The 21,072-nt window shown below is 39.2% G+C and overlaps 1 protein-coding gene across 9 annotated transcripts in view; it reads left to right on the forward strand.

Annotated features, from left to right (window-relative positions):
- The window catches only part of Nsd1 (nuclear receptor binding SET domain protein 1), a 108,843-nt gene that overhangs the window by 65,438 nt on the left and 22,333 nt on the right, over window positions 1-21,072 (forward strand). For all 9 annotated transcript variants that reach the window (XM_038335593.1, XM_038335597.1, XM_038335592.1 and 6 more), the window contains 6 exons: window positions 3,598-3,716; window positions 4,549-4,692; window positions 9,562-9,685; window positions 16,614-16,814; window positions 17,792-17,971; window positions 20,542-20,698. In XM_038335593.1, the coding sequence (XP_038191521.1) occupies window positions 3,598-3,716; window positions 4,549-4,692; window positions 9,562-9,685; window positions 16,614-16,814; window positions 17,792-17,971; window positions 20,542-20,698 (925 nt within the window). The remainder of the gene's footprint in view (window positions 1-3,597; window positions 3,717-4,548; window positions 4,693-9,561; window positions 9,686-16,613; window positions 16,815-17,791; window positions 17,972-20,541; window positions 20,699-21,072) is intronic.

Below are 21,072 nucleotides of genomic sequence, written 5' to 3' on the forward strand. Positions count from 1 at the left end.
CTAATGATAAGAGGATAAACTATGCAACTGTGGCACTAATTACAGTAGAAGAAAATGAGACGACATAACAGGGTTCACACGGGTACGGCTAAGGAAGGAATATTGTATAGTACATGAGTTTAAAACATACTTTAGATAGCAAAAGCTGACCACGTTTCCATTTTAAAAGTCTATAATAATATACTCATACAGATGAGTTTTAAAGTAAAAGATTATGGGAATTTTTTTTTGCATTTTATGATTCTGGGCCTGAGTACTTTAAAATTAGAGGAAAGTTATTTAAAATGGTGAAAATAGTGGTTGGAGAAGTAGTAAATTTTATAAGTGAGAGCATTTATACTCTGTGAGATCCTGTACCAACACTTTCACATCCAGTACCTCTGTTTGTCTTCAGTGAGTATCTGCACACACAAATAGAAAGGATGGGTATGATGGTTCATGTTTCTAAGCATAGTCCTTAAGAGACAGAGACAGATGAATTTCTGTTAGTTAAAGGCCAGCCTAGTCTACTTATCAAGTTCTAAGCTAACTAACGACATATGAGTCCCTTTCTCAAAAAAAAAAAAAAAAAAATTTAAATAAGAAAATAGTGGATTCATTCCAAAATGAAATGGACCAAAGCTGGGCATGACTCTCCATGAAGCAAGCTACATGCCCTGAGTATTGCCAAAGCCAGGACTCAAGAGTGTTTTTCAGAGTTCTTTATGATTCTTTAGAAGCTTTTGGAGCCGAGTATGAGACCAGGGAGATATCTCTGAGAAAGCCTGGAGCAGCCGGGACACTTTCCCCCAGTGAGGTAGGCTCCAAGGTTAGCATGGGAAGTGGAAAGATTTACTTAGTTCTAACACCTTGCTTCCTTAGGACAGCTAGTTACAGGAGAAAATTTTAGTGTTAATATATCAACATTATTAAATATTAAGATACTTAGTATATATCAAACATGGACAAGGTTTTGTTTGGCTTTGCTAAAAATAACTGAAGAAGATACCACTACCTCAAAATGAAGTACAAAAATGGTATAGAAAAGGATGGTAGTAAACTCAGGCAGTAATTCTAGTTTACTTGATGCCCTTAGGCTCTATTTTTAAGATCCATCAAGTATTTGCTGAATTCATGTTAGAAAAGTGATCTTGCATATTGAAGATTTAGCTTATGTGGTAAATATCATAGAACATCTTATGAAATGCCTGCCCTTAGAGTTTCTATAACAAAGAATTTAAATAAGAAACTGGAATTTTTTGTCTTGTTCTGCTGGGTGAGATTATATATTCACTGTAATTGTTGAATGTTAAAAGGTATACTATCACTCAATGATAATCCTAATTTAAGTCACAAAATGTAGGGAGATCACTTTCGTACCTCCATGAGACAAAATTTAATCTTACCTGTTTCCATCTGAATTTTTTTTTACTTATTTTCTGCTTTTTTTATGACAATGTTTTATGCTTAAAGTCTGGGCTTATCTAGAACTTACTATGTACCTGGCTGAGTCTGGTTATAAACACATAGAAAATCTTTTTTTTTAGCCTCCTTGAGTACTTGGTTTACATGTGTAAACCACTATTTCTGTCTCCCACCTTAATTTGCTGGCATTACAAATTCATGCCACTGTACCCATCATCTTTTACATGGGTTCTGAGGATTGAACTCAGGTCATCATGCAAACAAGACAGATATTTTACTGACTGAGCTATTCCCCCGGTCCTCATCTTAGTTCTTAACCTGTTTATATTAAAAAAAAAATAAGTTGTTTTTTCCAATCTAGAACCTAGGGACTAGAATTTTTCCCTGCATGGTAAGTGCATTTCCTCTACATCTTGTTATAAAATGCAGTTACTTTTGATGAAAGATTTATTTGTGTTTGTATGTATGCATGTTTTGCCTGCATTTTTATATGTACATGAAGTCTCTTCTTCCATCGCCGTTCCCTCTCCCCCGTCTGCGCCAGCTCTCAGCCCATCCTCGTGTGAGTGCACAGTTTTTTGAGACAGGGTTTATCTGTATAGACATGGTTGTCCTTTTTTGTTGCCTCTGCCTCCAGAATACTAGGATTAAAGGTGTGCACCATCATGCATGGCGCGTGTGTGTACACACACAACACACTTCTCTTTTAGAGGTTGCCTTATGTGACCCAGGCTGCAGGTCAGGATGATCTGTGCACTCCTGATTCTTTTGTTTCTCAAGTGATGGGGTTTTAGAAATGTGTCAGTATGCCTTGCTTGAGATTGCTTTAATTTTGTAAGCACTGATACAACATTTACTTATTTATATGTGCACCTCAGGGGATAACTCATTGGAGTTGATTCTGTCCTTTTACCATGTTGATTTAAAGGCTAGTGTTAATCAGTGAGTCATCTCTCTGGCCCTAATTTTGTTTTATGACCTATACCTTTGCTATTCATGTCAGGCCCTGCTAAGTTCCCCTACTATTATGTAAAATTAAATGAAATCTATTTTAAATTTATTTACTTTTGTTTTCTTGAGGTCAGAGTTTCTCTGTGTAGCCCTCACTGTCCTGGAACTCACTCTGTAGACCAGGCTGGCCTCAAACTCAGAGAGATTTACCTGCTTCAGCCTCCCAAGTGCTGGGATCAAAGGTGTATTACCACTCCCTGGCAGAAACTTCTTTTTTTCACTTTAGAGAAAATCTTTATGTAGGACAGTATATTGACAAACAATTTCAATTGAAGTATTTGTAACATGAAAATTGATTCAAGGGCTGGAGAGATTGCTCAGTGGTTAAGAGCCCTGACTGTTCTTCCAGAATACCATGGTTCAATTCCCACCATGCACATGGCAGCTTACAACTGTCTATAACTTCAAGAAATGACACCCTCATACAAATATACATACAGGCAAAATACTGATGCACATAAAATGAAAATAATTTCTTATAAAAAGAAAATTGATTCAACATACATCAGCAACATTTTATAGACTTTAAGAACATCCTTTTAGGCTAGAGAGATGGGTCAGTGGTTAAGACTTCTTGCTGCTCTTACAAGAGGATGAGATAGGTTCCTAGCACCATTTACAATTGCATATAATTTTAGCGCCAGGAAAATTCATCCTTTTCTGGCCTCCCTAGGCACTACATGTACAAATACTCAGGTATACATAAACATATTTTATATTTTTGAAAGTTATTATGTTTTATTGCTATTTCTTCCTTTCTTGGACTTTTCTTTTGTTATTGTAATTAAGTTACAATACAACCATAGCTATAGTTGTTGAAAATAAATGCTAGATTTTAGCTTTATGTCTCAAGTAATAGTTTTTTTTAATAAGATAAAACCTATTACTGCTGGGGATGATGGTACACACCTTAATCTCAGTAAAGGCAAGTGGATCTCTTTGAATTCATGGCCAGCCTGGACCACAGCCAAGAGAGAGTCTGTCTCCCAAAAATAAACCAATAAGTAATTGATTTATTTACATCTGTTTCAGTATTCTAGACACTTCAGTTATAAGTAGATTCTGAGTTAGGTGTTACTTTACTTTACCATAGTTTTTAAGGATCCTTAATTTAAGGATAAAAGTTGCTGGACATATATTTGAGTAGCTAGCTATTAGGTAACATTTGTTTTCCTTTTGTAGGCACAACCAAGATATTTGATAAACCAAGGAAGCGAAAACGACAAAGGCATGTTACAGCCAGAGTACACTATAAAAAAGTGAGAAAGGACGGCTCCTCAAAAGAGGCTCCACGCTCGGAGGTATCATTCAGTTCCTCACCTTTCCACCTTCCACAGAGAATCACCTTCCACACTAGACGACCTATCCTCCCCCTTGAAGGTTTAAAGAATCTTGACTTATGGAGAGCCCAGTTCTAGCAAAGTATAAATTGCAACTGTGGATAATGGCCCCTTTGCTTGAGATAGCAGATACATTATATATAAGTGTTGTCTTAATAAGTGAAGTTGTTCTAAAACTGGAGAGTACAGTCTAAGTAACCAAATAATATGAATGAACCTAGATAGTGCCCCATAAAAGTTCAGACTGCTGTAGGTAGGGGGAAATTCCATATTCTTATTTATTGACCATCAGTTGCTTAGTTTGGGATGTTTATAAACATCAGCTCTTGAAAAGCATTTAAAAGCTGTCTTTACAGAGCTTTTGAATTCAAGTTAAAAATAGAATTAGATCCAGTTTGTGAGCATCACAGATGCTGCTGCTGAGTGTTTTCTTTCTAATTTGAATAGAATGCCCAAGGGGGCATTGCCTAGGAAACACGGATCTGGAGGACAAATAAGTAATCAAATAAACTTAAGAATGTTTTCTCTCCCTTAGTGAAACCTTTAAGTGGAACAGCTCAAAAAGTTCCAGTGGAAAAGCCTCAGAGCAGTTAGTGGCAGGGCATGAGGCGCCCACTACCCGTCCAATCACAGCAGGGTTAGAACTAACATTGCATGCAGTCCGCCCGCGTGATTGGCTGAACATCTGTAAGTGCTTGATGGCTAGACAAATAGCAGCCCAGAGGGTGGAGGGGGTTATATGGAGGAGACATCAATAATACAGATGTGGGGTATTATTTTTTTTCTCTGCAAGGGAGAACTGATGATCCACAGGACTGCTTCCAGCCCCAAGGAGATTCTTGAAGATGGTGTAGAACATGATCCTGGGATGTCTGCATCCAAAAAATTGCAGGTTGAACGCGGTGGAGGAGCAGCACTCAAGGAGAATGTTTGTCAGGTGGGGAATGTTTGTCTCATTTTTGTTGCATGTGTACTTTTTGAGAAACCCCCTTTATCTCTTAAAAGACCTTATGTTGGTTAGAGAAAATGGTTATGGATGATTCCTGAGTTTTTGTAAGGCTATAATTCTTTTGTCTCTTGAAAAGCAAAGAGAAGGAATTAGTTGAATATTGGTTACAGTCTGTCCGTGTGGCCTATGAGTATATACCTCCAAAAGCAGAGATCTCCAGAGCGAGATCTGTTTGACTCAGTGAGAAATAATTTTCTTGTCCTCTACTTGTCATAGTGTGAGTCTCCTCCTCCTCTTCTTCCACTTTTCCTCTCTGGGATTTTGGGGATTTTGTTTGGTTGGTTTCTAGTTTTTGAGAACGTCTCACATAGCCCAGTCTAGCCCTAAACTCCTGTGTCCTTTTGCCTCTCAAATACTGGAGGTTTAGGCATATATCCCCATACTCAATTGATTTTTTTTCTTTAATTAGAGATGTTTCACGGGTTGTTGTAGGTCTCAGTTTTTTTCTTTTATTTAGTGAATATTTGTACAGTATTCAGTATCTGGCTTAATTTACAAACATTACATCATTCAGTCATCCTAACAATCTTTAAAGGTATTTTTTAATTTTCTCTATTCAACATATGAGAAACTGAATTACACAAGAGATTAAGTCAGTTGCATGTGGAATCAGACCTAATTGTTTTGAGTCCTAACTGTTGTGCTGATTATTTGTGAGGTGTTTCTGTGGCTTTGTGAGTTATCAGTTCCTTGGTTTACCTTTGTAAATTCTTAAAATCTGACATAATGAAAACCTGATGCTTGGTGTATGTGTGTGTACGTATGGCTGGATGTGCAGGTGCATGTGGGCATAACATATGGAGGTCAGAGGACAGCTTTGAGTGGAGATCCTCAGGTGACCAACACTTTTTGTTTGAAATGGAGCCTGTCATTTGGCCTGGAACTTAGACACTGGCCGTGCTGACTCAACCATGAGCATCCAGAGAATGGGTCTGCGTGTCATTTCTCACGTCTCACCACTGCTGGGTACAAACACACTGCATGCTTGAATTTCTGTGTGGGCTGCTTGAATTTGAACTCAGGTCTCTTGCTTGCAAGTCAAGCGTGTTAGTGATTAATTAACTTTTTTTGCTGCTGTATTTATTTGTTGTTAGGTTTTTCTTTTCTTTTTGAGATGAAATCTCACTTAGAGCCGGGCGGTGGTGGCGCACACCTTTAATCCCAGCACTCGGGAGGCAGAGGCAGGTGGATCTCTGAGTTCGAGGCCAGCCTGGTCTACAAGAGCTAGTTCCAGGACAGGCTCTAGAAACTACAGGGAAACCCTGTCTCAAAAAACCCCCAAAAAAAAAAAAAAAAAAAAAAAAAGAAATCTCACTTAGTAGCCGTAGCTGGCCTGGAACTTCGTGTGTTGACCAAGCTGGGCTCAAATTCATAGAGGTCTGCTTCCTTTGGGCTCCCTGCTGTCTGGGCACTATTGTTTTTAATTGAAACAACTAAAAAGTAAACCAAGCCCAGGCTATGTTGCTGTGATAGATGCAGTTTTATCCCATTGTCTTTCATTGCAATTTTCTCTGTTACATGAAGAAAATCTAGGGGTGGAGAGATGGTTAAGAGCGCTGGCTGCTCTTCCAGAGGTCCTGAGTTCAATTCCCAGCAACCTCATGGTGGCTCAGAGCCATCTGTAATGAGATCTGTCGCCCTCTTCTGGCGTGCAGGCATACATGGAGGAAGAATGCTGTATACATAATAAATAAATAAATAATTAATAAATAAATAAATAAATAAATAAATAAAACTTTTTTTTGAAAGATATGTCTATCTCTGCCAGTCCAGAGACAGAGACAGGCAGATCTCTGAGTTCAAGGCCAACCTGGTGTAGACAGACAACACCTGTCTCTTTGGAATGGGGGTGGAGTGGGGCTTTCCATATTTGGACTAATTCCCAAATGCAGTATTGATCCTGAAAAACAGCTCTGCTCATTAATTATTGATAAAAACAAGTCAGATTGTAAATGCATTTTACACAGGTCATTAAAAGACAATGTTTGTCACTTTAGATGGGATTCATGTTTAGTCCTAGCACTCAGAAGACCGAACCAGTCTGGTAGTCTTCATAGTGAGTTCCAAGCCATTGAGGTACTATACAGTGAGACCCTTGCCTTTTTTTTTTAATTAAAAAAAAAAAAAAGCTTGGTGTGATTACACCCATCTCTTATAATTCCAGCATTTGGGAGGGAGATATAGACAGAATGACGTTCATGGCCATTTTAAGCCACATATGGGGACAGTAGGTACAAAGGGTAGCTCTGTGGTCCAGGCTTGCTGTATTGATATTGTGTGCATGCATGTATATTAGGACATACAGATCCTGATATAAACTATTTGTGGCACTTCTTTGTCAAGTGTCGGAACTAAGCAGTTATGGTAAACCATGTAGTTAATTTGAAAAACATATTCAGTTTGTACTGTAATTGACATTTTCATGTTTTAAACTGAACGTGTTCATTGGCCCTCTATGTATGTACATATACAAAACAATTTTTTTTAGTTTTTATTTGTGAGTAATAGATAATAGGAAAGTCAAGGTAAGAAAGATAAGCTCTGCCTATCTCCCTAACATTTTCCTACTTGTTTATTTAGGTGACCAAGACCTTTTGTTTCCTTGATTCCCCCAACCACTTGTAGACCAGGCTGGCCTAGAACTAGAGATCCACCTGTCTCTGCCTCCCTTGTACTGGGATTAGAGGCGTGCTCAACCATTCTGCATGTTTCTTTTGATTTTTTTTTTTTTTATAGATAGTAGATTTTGGTTTCTGTGAACTAAATCAACTGTATAGATGAAAAAATACTTTGGGAAAGCTTGTTTATATTGTTATGTAATAGTTAATAGTTGGGTCTGTACTGAATATAGATTTATTTGGAGGGGTATACATATGAGTCTATGTTCAGGTGTTTGTATTTCATGACTGTGTACATGAGTATACATGCCTATGCATGGTGGAAGCCATAAGTCGAAAGTAGGGTGTTTTCCCCCCTTTGAGACAAGGTCTCTTTATGTAACCCTGGCTGACCTGAAACTCTAGCTATCCTGGAACTCACTTGAGATCCCTCTGCCTCTGCTTCTCTGTATTGGGATTCGGTCTGTGCACCACCATGCTCAGTCTGTCCATTTTGATTTTTGAGGCAGGGTCTCTTACTGGAATCCAGAACTTGATGTTTAGGTAGGCAGGCTGGCCAGCAGGATCAAGAAATCCAGCGTGGATTTGCAGTGTGCACCACCATGCCTAGCTTTTTACATAGGTTTGGGGCGTGCGCTTGTTTGCTCATGCTTGCAGAGCAAGCTCTTCACTGACTGAGCCATCTCCTCAGCCTCATTACTCTGTTTTTCAAGGAACAACTATTTACACAGCATGTATGCTATAAGAGATTAGAGTTGATAAGTGTTTTCAAGTATACAAGAGGATTGTGTATACAATATGTAGTTTTCGTTGTATGAAGGACATGGGTATTCACAGATTTGGTATGGGGGTTTCCTAGTTGATGGTATAAATCTAATTTTTTCTCTTTTGTTATGAATCATTGTGTAGATACAAATGGGATAAAAAGTAACATGGGAATTTCCAAGGTTTTCATAATTAGATATAATATCCTCATTTCATAAGGCTCTTTTTCCTTTTAGTGATACCATGTCTTCATGAGACTGTCTATGTCAGTGATGTGATGTCCCTCTTCCTGGTGGGCCCAAAGCTTTGTGTTTAGTTCCCACTGAGAGGGACAAAAAGATAAGGGGTGAGAAGGGTTATTTTTTTTAATGAAGTAATTTGATATATGTCTCAAAGGGCTCTTATTTTGATACTGTTAGGACCCAAGCCTGGTATTGCATCCTGCACAACTGTCTGCTTTGTTCTTGAGTTCGTTTTCCAGTAACCAGTTGTAGGAATCTTTTTAAAAATGAACATCTGAGTTCAACCCTCATTTGGCAAAGCTCTCCAATGATTAGATTAAAATCTGAAATTATAGGCCCCCTCCCTTTTTTATGTCATTTACTGCCAGTTATGACCTGTCTTCACTTCCATAAAGTAAGTGTCTTTCAGTCACATTTTCCTCCCTGTGGGCTTTTTACTTGCTATCTTCCTTTGTCACAGCCTACTGTGAACTTTCAGACCCTGACCTAAGATGTCATCCTCATAAACAAAGCCAAGTTAGCTATTTGAATTCTCTTCCTTATACTAATAGATCATTTTCTGAACTCTTTCCTGTGTTATTATTATTAGTGTTAATTACCAACTTGGCAGGATTTGAAATCACCTCCAGGTACACCTGTGAGGGATTGTTTATTCTGTGGTCTTATCTCTAAGGGATTATCTTGATTAGCTTAATTAATTGAAGTGGAGAAATTTGCCCACTGTGAATGGTGTCATTCCCTTGGCTGAGGTTCTAGACTGTGACCCAGGCTAAAGCAGTTCATTGCTCTCTGATTTCTCATTGTGGACGATGTTGACCAGCTGCATCAAGCTCCTGCTACCTTGACCTCTCCACCAGAGTAGACCATATCTTGAACTATGAGCCAGACCAAACCTTTCTCCCTTAAATTGCTTTTGTTGGAGTGTTTTATCAAAGCAACAAGAACAGTAACTAAGACAACTATTGTTTTCATTTGTTTGTGTCATCTGTCCCAATAAAAACCAGAGAACTTCTTGTGTTTGGCATATAGAAGGTAATTATTAATATTAGTTGAATAAGTGGTAGAATTTCACAGATTTTACAAAGATATTTCTTTGCCGTTGATCTTATGAGGACTCTTTATTTGGGAGTTTTCTAAAGTTTTTCTACAGACAAATCTCTATTCCTTTACAGAATTGTGAAAAACTGGGTGAGCTGTTACTATGTGAGGCTCAGTGCTGTGGGGCTTTCCACCTGGAGTGCCTTGGCCTAACTGAGATGCCGCGAGGAAAATTTATCTGCAATGAGTGTCGCACAGGTAAAGTAGATGACGTCCGAATTTTAGTTTTTTTTTTTTTTTTTAGGACAAAGGTGTATTGAAGATGCTGCTTTCTGACAACAGGGAGCTTATTGTACATGCAGATGTGGGTACTGTGAGGTCCCAACCCTCAGGGAATCTTACAGAATAATAGAATTGCCTTGTTATCTTTATCATTCTGAAATGAACTCTGAATAACTGATCCCAAGGTAAAGCTATGTTTTAAGAGTTGCATATAAATCAAACAGTATGTAGTACTTTCTGTGTGGCTCGAATGTGGTAATGTCTTTGAGAACCATCTGTGTTTAAAAGGGTATGTCAGTAGATCATCTTTCTTCCCTTCCTTCTCCACTCCCCTCTCCCTCTTCCTCATACCATAGCCCAGGCTTGCTTTGATCTCCTGAGTGTTGGGATTGTAGGTATAAGCAAACATTTCTGTCTAGCTTATTCTTTCTTAAAATACCTGTGTTGAGGTGTATATAGCATACACTAAGCTTGCACATGTAATCAGGCAGATTATGAACTTAAGACCTCTATGGGCTTACAGTATTAGATCCTTTTTTCTTTTCTTTTCCTTGAGACAGGGTTTCTCCATAACCCTGAAGGAGACCAGGCTGACCTCAAACTCAAAAAGAGGTGCCTGTCTCTACCTTCTAAGTTCTGAGACTAAAGGCATGTGTCAAAACACCTAACAAGATCCTTTTGTTTGATTGTGTGTGATATTGTGTTTATGTCTGTGTGTATTCTTTTGTTACTATTAAATTTTGAAGTTTATGAGGGTTTTGCATATATGCCTGGCTATGAATCACTTATGCCTGGTGTATGAGTGGGCTAGAAGATACATATCCACTGGAATTGGAATTTAAGCATAATTGTGAGCTACCTTGTGGATGCTGGGAATTAAAATTGTATCCTCAGAAAGAGCAGTTAGTGCTCTTAACTGCTGAGCCATTGCTCCAATTCCTTGAGATGCTCTCTTGGGGGGTGGGGATGGAAAAACCCAGGCAGTGGTGGTACACACACCTTTAATCCCAGCCCTCAGGATGCAGAGCAGAGAGGCAGGTGGATCAGTTCAAGGCCAGCCTGGTCTACAGAGCGAGTTCTATGACAGGCTCCAAAGCTACAGAGAAACCCTGTCTCAGAAAATGAGTTTCAGATCCCAAGAATCTCTTTTAAAAAAAAAAAAAAAAAAAAAAAAAAAAAAAAAAAACCTCCCTCAGTGGAAAATTCTCTTTGATCTTCCTGATTCCTGAACAGTGTTAATCCACTTGACCCATCTGTTTCACACCTGCTCAGACTTTAACTAAGTTTAGGCAGACAAAACTATGGCTAGCCATCTTTACTGCATTAGCAGATTCCAGGGATTTAAGGAGGTCTTCTTATCTCCCATCTCAGTGGCTGCCGAACAAAATGCTGTGTCTTGTCTTATGGTTGGAGTATGTTTAATATAGCTGCAGAATGCATACTTTCAGCTACAGGAATTACATGAATGGCAAGGACTCTATGATCTTATTACCTTAACAGTCAGTGTCCAGTTTGTCTTGAGGTCCATTATACAGATGAGGCAGGAATAACTTGTACAATAATACACAGCTGAAACATTGAAAGATTCAAATGTTATTTTAATTAACTATATATTTCCTTTTTTGAATATTCAGTGGAGGTTCAATCAAAAGAAAATGATCTTTAGGTTGTCCTGCAAGATCATTTTTAATGAAAAACATTTCGAAATTACATTGGGCCATAATTATTCTATCAAGCCATTGGAAATTAGTCACTTTCCTGCATTTGTAAATTTTGGGGGTATTTCATTCATTACCTCCTCTGAGCTTGATCACATGCTTTTTTCTGACGTCTTAGTAGCAATAAACTGGTTTTTTTTTTTTTTTCTACTGTGTCTTAGTTTTGTGTATCTCATGCCAATCGACCACTGTCAGAATGTTCCACTGTTCTCCTTTTTCTGGTGTGGTCAGTGGAGGTCCTATCTGACCATCCATAGCTAGGGATGAGGGGAAGGATTGAGGTAGGGATAGTGTAACAAAAAAGCAGCTGATGGATAACTGCTACCATGCCTAAAGCACAGTTCTTTCTATGCTCCCTGGAACTGTCTCCCTCCCTCTTTTTCCTCTTGATCCTGCCCTTACCTTACAGTTCCCCCTCTCATTCTGCCTTTCCCTGGGAAGCCATTATAGCTCCAGTGCTGCTGACACTTATTAAGTGTATCTATATATACATATATATACATATATGTACATATATATACATATATGTTTCTTTGTTAATGTACAGTTTACAAACTGTTTCTTTTTCCCTGTGTTCACTGTTTCTTTTTAGGCGTTTGGGGTTTTTTATTTTTACCTTTTTTGTCTGTTTGTTTTTTCCTGAGACAGTCATTTTGCAGTTTACCTGTTCTTAAACTCAGTAAATGTTTCTGAATATAATCCTTCTGCCTCAGCCTCCCAAATGCTAAGATTATAGGTATGGGCCACCATGACTAGCTTTTTTATTGTGTTAAAATCTGATTTGCCTGTATTGATATTTCATTTGTATTTTAACAAAGCTTGCCTGATGATCAGGGTACAGAGCTAAGCCACTAGAGGCTAGGCAGTGGTGGCTCACACCTTTGATTCCAGGACTCAGGAGACAGAGGCAGAGGAATCTCTGTTAGTTAAGACCACCCTGGGCTACACAAGATTGAATCTGTCTAAAAGAGAAACAGCTCACACAAAGGTGATCCCAGCACTTAGGATCCCACACTTTTAGTCCCAGCACGAGGGAGGTGGAGGCAGGAGTGATATGGCTGGGCCGAGAGAGGAATATAAAGCGGGAACAGACAGAAGCTCAGTGCAGTCTGTGGACAGGATCGCCCCTTCGGTCCGAGCATTGGTAAAGAGGTAAAAAAAAAAAACCCTCTCTAGCGGCTGCCCACTTTACTTCTCTGATCCTTCAGCTTTCATCCCCTAATATCTGACTCTGTGTTTTTATTATTAATACCAATTAGAATTTGTGCTACATTTGCCTGTTTTGTTTGTTTTCTATTGTTAGGGTCACATCCAAAATGTCCTTTCCCTGACCATGTGGTCTCTTTGCCCTTAAACTTGTTTCAATCCTCTGGTTGTTTTTTTTGTTTGTTTGTTTTGTTTTGTTTTGTTTTTGTTTTCGGTTGGTGGTTTACTGTGGTGTCCAGGCTGACCTTGAACTCTTGCCTTCCTCATCCTTTGCATGTTGCTCCATCGATTATATTAGTTTTTGCCGTCTTTTGGCAGTCTTTGGAACTTTGGTTTATTTTATGGTCATGGGGAGCAGAATCTGGGTTTTTGTGCATAGTAGACCAGCTCTACCACTGAGATGTGTTCATCTGTCTTGTGAGACATGATCTCAGGCTGGCTGCAGAATTCTCAGTTCTCCAGGACACCTAATTATTGTTGGTATTACAAGCATACACCATTATTCTTGGCTCAGGATTTTTATTTGTAGTTCTCTGGTAGGTTCATTGTCTTTTTTGTTTTTGAAACAAGGTCTGCCTGGCGGTGGTGGTGCATGCCTTTAATCCCAGCATTTGGGAGGCAGAGGCAGGTGCCAGCCTGCTCTACAAGAGCTAGTTCCAGGACAGGCTTGAAAGCTACAGAGAAACCCTGTCTTGAAAAACTTAAGAAAGAGAGAGAGAGGGAGGGAGGGAGGGGAGGGAGGGGGGGAGAGGAGAGAGAGAGAAGAAAGAAAGAAAGAAAGAAAGAAAGAAAGAAAGAAAGAAAGAAAGAAAGAAAGAAAGAAAGAGGAAGGAAGGAAAGGAAAGAACGAGAAACAAGGTCTAACTCTGGCTAGCCTTGAAATCAGAGATTTACTTGCTCAGACTCAGGATTTAAAGTGTGCACTAACATGCCTATCTTTAGATTCATTTTCCTAATGTCTTCAAAGGAGCAGACATTTTAAGTTTTGATAGAAGTCTAGTTTGTCAACTTCTAGAAAGGTTTTATGTTATGTGTATTAGGTTTTGCCTGCCTGCTGTCACGTCACATACATACATACATACATACATACATGTTGTATGCCTGTAGGCCTGTTGTCCTCAATGACTAGGAGAGGACATTGGTTCCCCAGAGTTGGAGTTACAGGTGATTTTAAGATGCCATATTATAGATGCTGGGAATTGAACCTTGGCCTTCTGGAAGAGAAGTCAATGTGCTCTTAACACTGCCGTCTTTGGTCCCTGGTTGATCAACTTTCATTTGTATTATTTTATGTCATGTTTAAGAAATACAGCTTAACTCGGTGTCACTTTTTTCCAGTATAACTTCCATGATTTTTAAAGTTTCTGTCTTCATATTTATGTGTATGATCTATTTCAAAGTAACTTGTATGTGTGATTTGAAGTATAGAGAATTTTCCATTTTTATTTTTTCTAGGCCTGAAAGTTAGATCCAGAGTCTTATGTAGGCTCAGCAATCAGTGTATCATTGTATCCTCAGCCTGAGACTGTAGAAGATATTTTGGGGTGAGGGGCTGGCAAGATGACTGAGTGCTTAAGAGCACTCCCTGGCTGCTCTTCCAGAAGACATGCGGACCTGAGGTCAATTCCCAGCAACCCTCTACAGGCATAACGGTGTACATGCAGATAGAGCACTCATAAATAAGTCTTTTTTTTTTCTCCTAAGATATTTTACCTGCTTTCAGACAGATAAAAAGTAAGAAGATGTTTTCTTACTTCATGACTCTCCCTGCTCTACTGTAATAGGGGATCATTTCAGGTTTGCTTTTCAGTGCTGGCCTGTTCCCTTCCGCTATATCTCCAAAGCAGGGTCTCTCCCTCCCTTCCCCCTTCTTTCTTTCCTTAACTTTTCATTGTGTACATGGATAATGGTGGAACAAAAAGTTTGCATGTGTTCAAGTAGGAAGGTGGCTCAATCAGTAAAATAATTGCATACAAGCGTAAGGACCTGAGTTTAGATTCCCAGAATCTATGTAAAAGGTCAGGCATGGCTGTGTGTATCTGTAATACCAGATACTGGGAGACAGACAGGTAGGTTTCTGGAGCTCACTAGCCACCATATGAGCAGCAATGTCATATTGATGACATATGAGCCATTATCTCAGAAAACAAGAGGGGGCGGGGCTGGCACTTGGTGCATTTTCACAGAACCTGACTTCATTCCCCTGCACCATATTGGGAAGCACACAGCTGCCTGAAACTCAAGTTCCAGGGGATCCAGCATCCTCTTCTGGCCTCACACAAACACACATACTCACAAATAAATCTTTTAAAAAAAACTAAAAGGTAGAGACTGGGCAGTGGTGGCTCATGCCTTTAATCCCAGCACTCGGGAGGTGGAGGCAGAGACAGGTGAATCTCTGTGAGTTTGAGGCCAGCCTGGTCTACAAAGTGAGTTTCAGGATAGCTAGAGCTGTTAAACACAGAGAAACCCAGTCTCAAAAAACAAACGAATAAAAATAAAAGGTAGGAATGGCTGAGGGATACCTCCCATGTCAACCTTAACTTGCACTTACAAACATGTACATACACTAAGAATCTATAAGTGTTCATTGAAGTCTTCTAACAGAAATTTGAAAAGAAAATCCAATATATTTTCAAGAGTTATAGTATTCCTGGTTTTATTTTTAGATTTTTTTCCATTTGTCTCAAAAGTATTTTTTAAAAGAAGGCTGGAGAGGTGACTTAGGTTAAGAGCACTGACTGTTCTACAGGTCCTGAGTTCAATTCTCAGCGACCACATAGTGACTCATAACCATCCGCAGTGAGATGTGCCCCCTCCTGGCATGCATGCAGGTAGAACACTGTATACAAAACAAATAAATCTAAATAAATAAATAAAACTTTTAAAACAATCTGTGATAGTTTTGTCAACTTGACACAATGTTGAATTATCTGAGAAGAGATAAGAATTGTATTGAACACAGTGGTACAGCCTTTAATTCTAGCACTTGAGAGACAGAGAGAAGCAAGTGGATTTCTTAAGTTCAGATCCCAGAATTCCCCAGAAAACTTTACAGAAAATTGTCTAAATCTCCTTGACCCATGGGCATATATATAGGAAAATGCCCTAAGTTCATTGATGTGGCAAAATTCAGTCTAAAAGTGCATCACATGTATTCCAACTGTCTGCTCCTGACTGGACAACATTGACTGCGTCAAGCTGCTGCCACCTTGCTGCCGTGATAGACCATAATCTGAAATTGTAAGCTAAAATAGACCATTTCTTCTATAGCTTGCTTTGTCATGCCCCCCTCCCCGCCGCCTTTTTTTTTTTTTATATATTTTTTTTTTGAGACAGAGTTTCACTGTAGTTTGAGTCTGTTGTGGAACAAACTCTTGTAGACCAGGCTGGCCTCGAACTCACAGAGATCTGCCTGCCTCTGACTCCTCCAAGGTGCTCCGATTAAAGGCATGCGCCACCATTGCCCGTTGTCATGGATTTTTGTCATATAAGCCAGGAATAAGGCTTGAGAGAAAGCATTTAATGTCCACATTGTTCCTGTGTTTTCTTTATCACCTACAATGCAGTTGGATCTAGAGGCTGGATTTTCTTTGAGAGAAATGTGTTGTAGTCAGTATAATGTGGCACCTTGTTATATCATACCAATATGCACATATCAGATCAGATTGCCCACCTTTTTTGTTTTGTTTAGTTTTTTTTGAGGCAGGGTTTCTCTGTGTAGCTTTGAGGCCTATCCTGGGACTTTCTCAGTAACCCATGCTGGTCCCAAACTCAGATTCACCTACCTCTGCCTCCCAAGTGCTGGGATTAAAGGCGTGCGTTGCCACCGCCTGCCCAGATTGCCCACTTGAAAGTTGTGCATAGTCAGATTCTGTCAGTTTGGTAAATTTTATAAAGTTCTTCACTAACTTATTCCTAACGACTTAGATTGGGATAGATTCTTCTATTATTAATCTGTTGCCTCTTTCCTTTTCCAGGAATCCATACCTGTTTTGTATGTAAACAGAGTGGAGAAGATGTGAAAAGGTGCCTTCTGCCCTTATGTGGAAAGTTTTACCATGAAGAATGTGTCCAGAAATACCCACCAACTGTCACGCAGAACAAGGGCTTCCGGTGCCCCCTGCACATCTGTATAACTTGCCATGCTGCTAATCCGGCCAATGTATCTGCTTCTAAAGGTATGGATTTTTTTTAAATGTAAATCTAATTGTAAGACTTCGATTTCTTGGGTATTACTTATTTTCAAGTACAATCTGAAGCATCCTGCTTGTCAGTTTGGTAAAGTAGCAACATTGTGGCCAAGTAGAATAATGAATTCCCATGGATACCATGCTCTGTTCTGTGGAATTTCCAGCTGACGGCTTAAAATATTTAGATATCATTAGAGATTTTGTTTGAAAACATCTATTCAATACACTTTATATCCCTTTTAGTTGCTCCTCCCATATAGATTTAAGTAGTTGGATCCTGGTTTTTTTTTAGTTGCTGACGTATATTAGGAGATCCATCTGGGAAATAAGCTTCATAAAGTAATAAGCAAAGACCAGTTCCACTGTTCAATTGTTTTTGTCTTCTTCTTTTTTTTTTTTTTTAAAAGACAGGGTTTCCCTGTGTAGCCCTGGCTGTCCTGGAATACTCTGTAGACCAGACTGGCCTCAGACTCAACAGAGATCCACCAGCCTCTGCCTCCCAAGTCCTCTCCTTTTAATTTACTTATTTCAGATGTTACAGGATTTGAGGCAGTCATCTGGATCGTAGATCATGGTCTCCTTGCAGATGCAGGTGTATTTACAGTTGTGCAGTCCTATTTCCACTGGGGACTAGCACAGACCTCCCCTCTTCATCTTTTTTTTTTTTATTTATGTATTTATTTATTATGTATACAATATTCTTTCTGACCAGACCTCATAACAGATGGTTGTGAGCCACCATGTGGTTGCTGGGAATTGAACTCAGGACCTTTGGAAGAGCAGGCAATGCCCTTAACCACTAAGCCATCTCTCCAGCCCCTCCCCTCTTCATCTTAATAGTGAATTGCATGTTTAAGAGCCATGTTTCTCCCTGCTGGCAAATAGACTTTCATAATGCACTTTGTTTCCATATGTAATTTTTTTCTCTTGCTTCTCCCCCATTTCTCTCCTTCCCTTAAATGTAGGTCGTCTGATGCGTTGTGTCCGATGTCCTGTGGCCTACCATGCTAATGACTTTTGTCTTGCCGCTGGGTCAAAAATCCTTGCATCTAATAGTATCATCTGCCCTAATCACTTCACCCCTAGGCGGGGCTGCCGAAATCATGAGCATGTTAATGTCAGCTGGTGTTTTGTGTGCTCAGAAGGTAAGATGTGACTTCTAACTTTATGAGTGGTTTCAAAGGGATTATCAAGTGTTTTATATTTTAATGTATATTGCAGTGAATATATGGACAACTTACAGGAGTTATTTCTCTTCCTCTTGCCGTATGGATCCTAGATATTAAGCTTAGATCTTCAGACTTGGCTCATCTCTCTGACCCTGAAATGAGATCTCTCAGTCAATCTGTTTTGGCTAGACTGGTGTGCTGTTGAGTCCCTAGGATCTGCTTGTCTCAAGTACTCAGTGCTGGGGTTACAGGCTAGCTTCTCTGGGTTATGGGAATCCTAACTTTGAGGCCTCATACTTTGTAGCAAGCCCATTATGACTGACCCACTGATAAATCTCTCCAGTCCCTCATGTATCCTTTTTAATTTATAATACTTGAGGCTGGGAATAGTGCTTGCTTAGCCTATCATGCCCAAAGCATTGGATTTTACATAAATTGATGTGATGGGGCATACCTATAATCTTTACCCTGTATGTCTGTACATCACATGAATTCAGTGCCAGAGTAGGCCAGAAGAGGGAGTCATATCCCCTGAAACTAGAGTTATAGAAGGTTGTTTGTTAGTAACCATGTGGTTGCTGGGGAATCAAACCCTGGTCCTCTACCAGAGTAGTAGCACATGCTTTGGATCCCACTGAGCCATCTTTCCAACTTCTGAAGAAAGTTTTTATTTTTATATATGTATTTCTTTTTACAACAGGGTTTATGTACTTGGCTTTGTATGCCAAACTAATCGTAAACTCCGAGAGGTCCACATGCTTCCGCCTCCAGTGTGCCTCTATTAAAGGCATTCACCACCATGCCCAACCTGAAAAAAATTTCTAGAACAATACAGAGGAAAAATGAAATAGCATAGCCTATGAAGGAGGTTCAGTCATAAAAGTTCAAAACAAGTCCAGAGATCACCTAAAATTTTCTCATTGTGCTAAGTCTATAACCACACTTGATTTAAACAATTTTAATAAGTGTGATAGCAAATGGAGACTATAAGTTACGAACCAAGAAACTCAGGTAGCTATTCAATAGGGATGTCAAACACCCTGCTTACAAGCACTTCTTAACTCCGTGTCTGAAACTGCCAAGTTCTGAAAAGTTATTGTTGGGGGAGGGGGGAAGTGAAACAGCTACGCAAATGGAGGTGCTGTCTGTGCGTCATGTGCTGCTGGGTGATGTGTTTGTTAGCTGAGTTCTCAAGAGCGACTATTGCTCATTATAAAATTATAAATGTTTCTACTGGGAAAGTTAGATCTCTAAGGAAAGTGAATTCCTGAAGTGATATGGTCTTAGGACTTCAAGACCTTCCTGTCACCAGCTGAATCGATTTTTCAGGTTGCAGGTATGGTTTATTATTAAAAATCCCAGCCATGACAGAGTCCAGATTCCCTTACTCATGTAGAAACAAGGTACATTCCCATAACATGGTATTGTTAGGGTAGAGACAGGCATGAGTTCTTTGGCTAGCCAACAATCTTAGCAGAATGGGTGAGCTCTAGGTTCAGTAGACCTTGTCATAAAAAATAAGGTAGAAAGTGATGAAGAATCCATCTAACACCAACCTCTGACCTCCATGTGCATGCAAACACACAAGCTACATACACAAAATTTAATTGTGCCTTGTTTTTTTTAAAGATGTATATTTATTAAGTGTTCTATCTGTATGTTTTCATGCTTGCCAGAAGAGGGTATCCTATGTCATTATAAATGATTGTCAGCCTCCATGTAGTTGTTGGGAACAGAACTCAGGCCCTCTGGAAGAGTAGTTAATACGCTTAACCTCGGAGTCATTTCTCCAGCCCCTAATTGTGTGTTTGGTATACTGTGGCCTCTATTTGCTATAAATAGTCTTAGAAGGGAAGGAAAATGTTTTTGTTGTTAGGGTTTGGTTTGGTGATTTTTTGTTTTGTTGTTGTTGGTTGGTTGGTTTTGTTTTTGTTGTTTTATTTTGTTAATTTTTTTGAAATAGGGTTTCTCTGTGTAACAGCCTTGGCTGTCCTGAAACTCACTCTGTAGACCCAGGCCAGCCTTGAACTCAGAGATCCACCTGTTTCTTCCTCCTGAGTGCTGTGATTAAAGGCATGTGCCACTATTGCCTTGCTAACGTTCTTTTTTTTCTCTCTCTCTTTTTTCTTTTCATTTTTTGTTTTTCGAGATAGGGTATCTCTGAAACGTTCTTGGGTATCCTGGAACTCATTCTGTTGATCAGGCTGGCCTCTAACTAACTGAGTCTGTCTGCCTCTGCCTCTCAAGTGCTGGAATAAGGAAAATGTTTCTATTGATATTTATGCACATACCACCTTGTTATCATAACTAATTTTGGTAGAAAATATACTATTTATTATCCTAATATGAAATTTTTTATGTGAGTTTGGAGCTCAGGAATATTAGAAAAGGCATATTGTTACAGAGTAGTCTTTCTGTGTGTGTTTTATTAAGCCCTCAGCTAGAGTTAGAAATAATTGACTAGGAGCTGAGCAAAAGCCATTTCTGCTGGGACTTACTTTTTATGGACTCTTGTGGTCTAATGCGAGGTTTTCCTATTCCTGTAGGAGGAAGTCTTCTGTGCTGTGACTCCTGTCCTGCTGCTTTCCATCGTGAGTGCCTAAACATTGATATTCCTGAAGGAAATTGGTATTGCAATGACTGTAAGGCTGGCAAAAAACCACACTATAGGGAGATTGTCTGGGTGAAGGTTGGTCGATACAGGTGAGTAACATGACAAAGAATGGCACTCATTTCTTTTATCATCCTGTTTCTTGGCTTCTGCAAGATAACTTTTTGGTTTTGTTTTCCCAAACACAGTTTCTCTGTGTAGTCCTGGGGTTTAAAAGCGTGCATTACCACCACCGGGCTGGTAATTAACTTCTTAAATGTACTTCATGATTAGGCATAGTACTCTAAACTCCTATCAATTTTTCTCTATTAGAAAAAGTTAAATACCGATTTTTCAGTTCTAGGCATATAGTATCTGTACTGTAGCAAATTATTTACTGAATAAGCACATAATCTCATAAACAAGGAAAATTCATTATTATCATTTCAAAGTATTTACTCGCAAACATGCACAGGAATATTCTTCT

The sequence above is a fragment of the Arvicola amphibius genome, chromosome 6, assembly GCF_903992535.2.
Source record: "Arvicola amphibius chromosome 6, mArvAmp1.2, whole genome shotgun sequence".
Lineage (NCBI taxonomy): Eukaryota > Metazoa > Chordata > Mammalia > Rodentia > Cricetidae > Arvicola > Arvicola amphibius.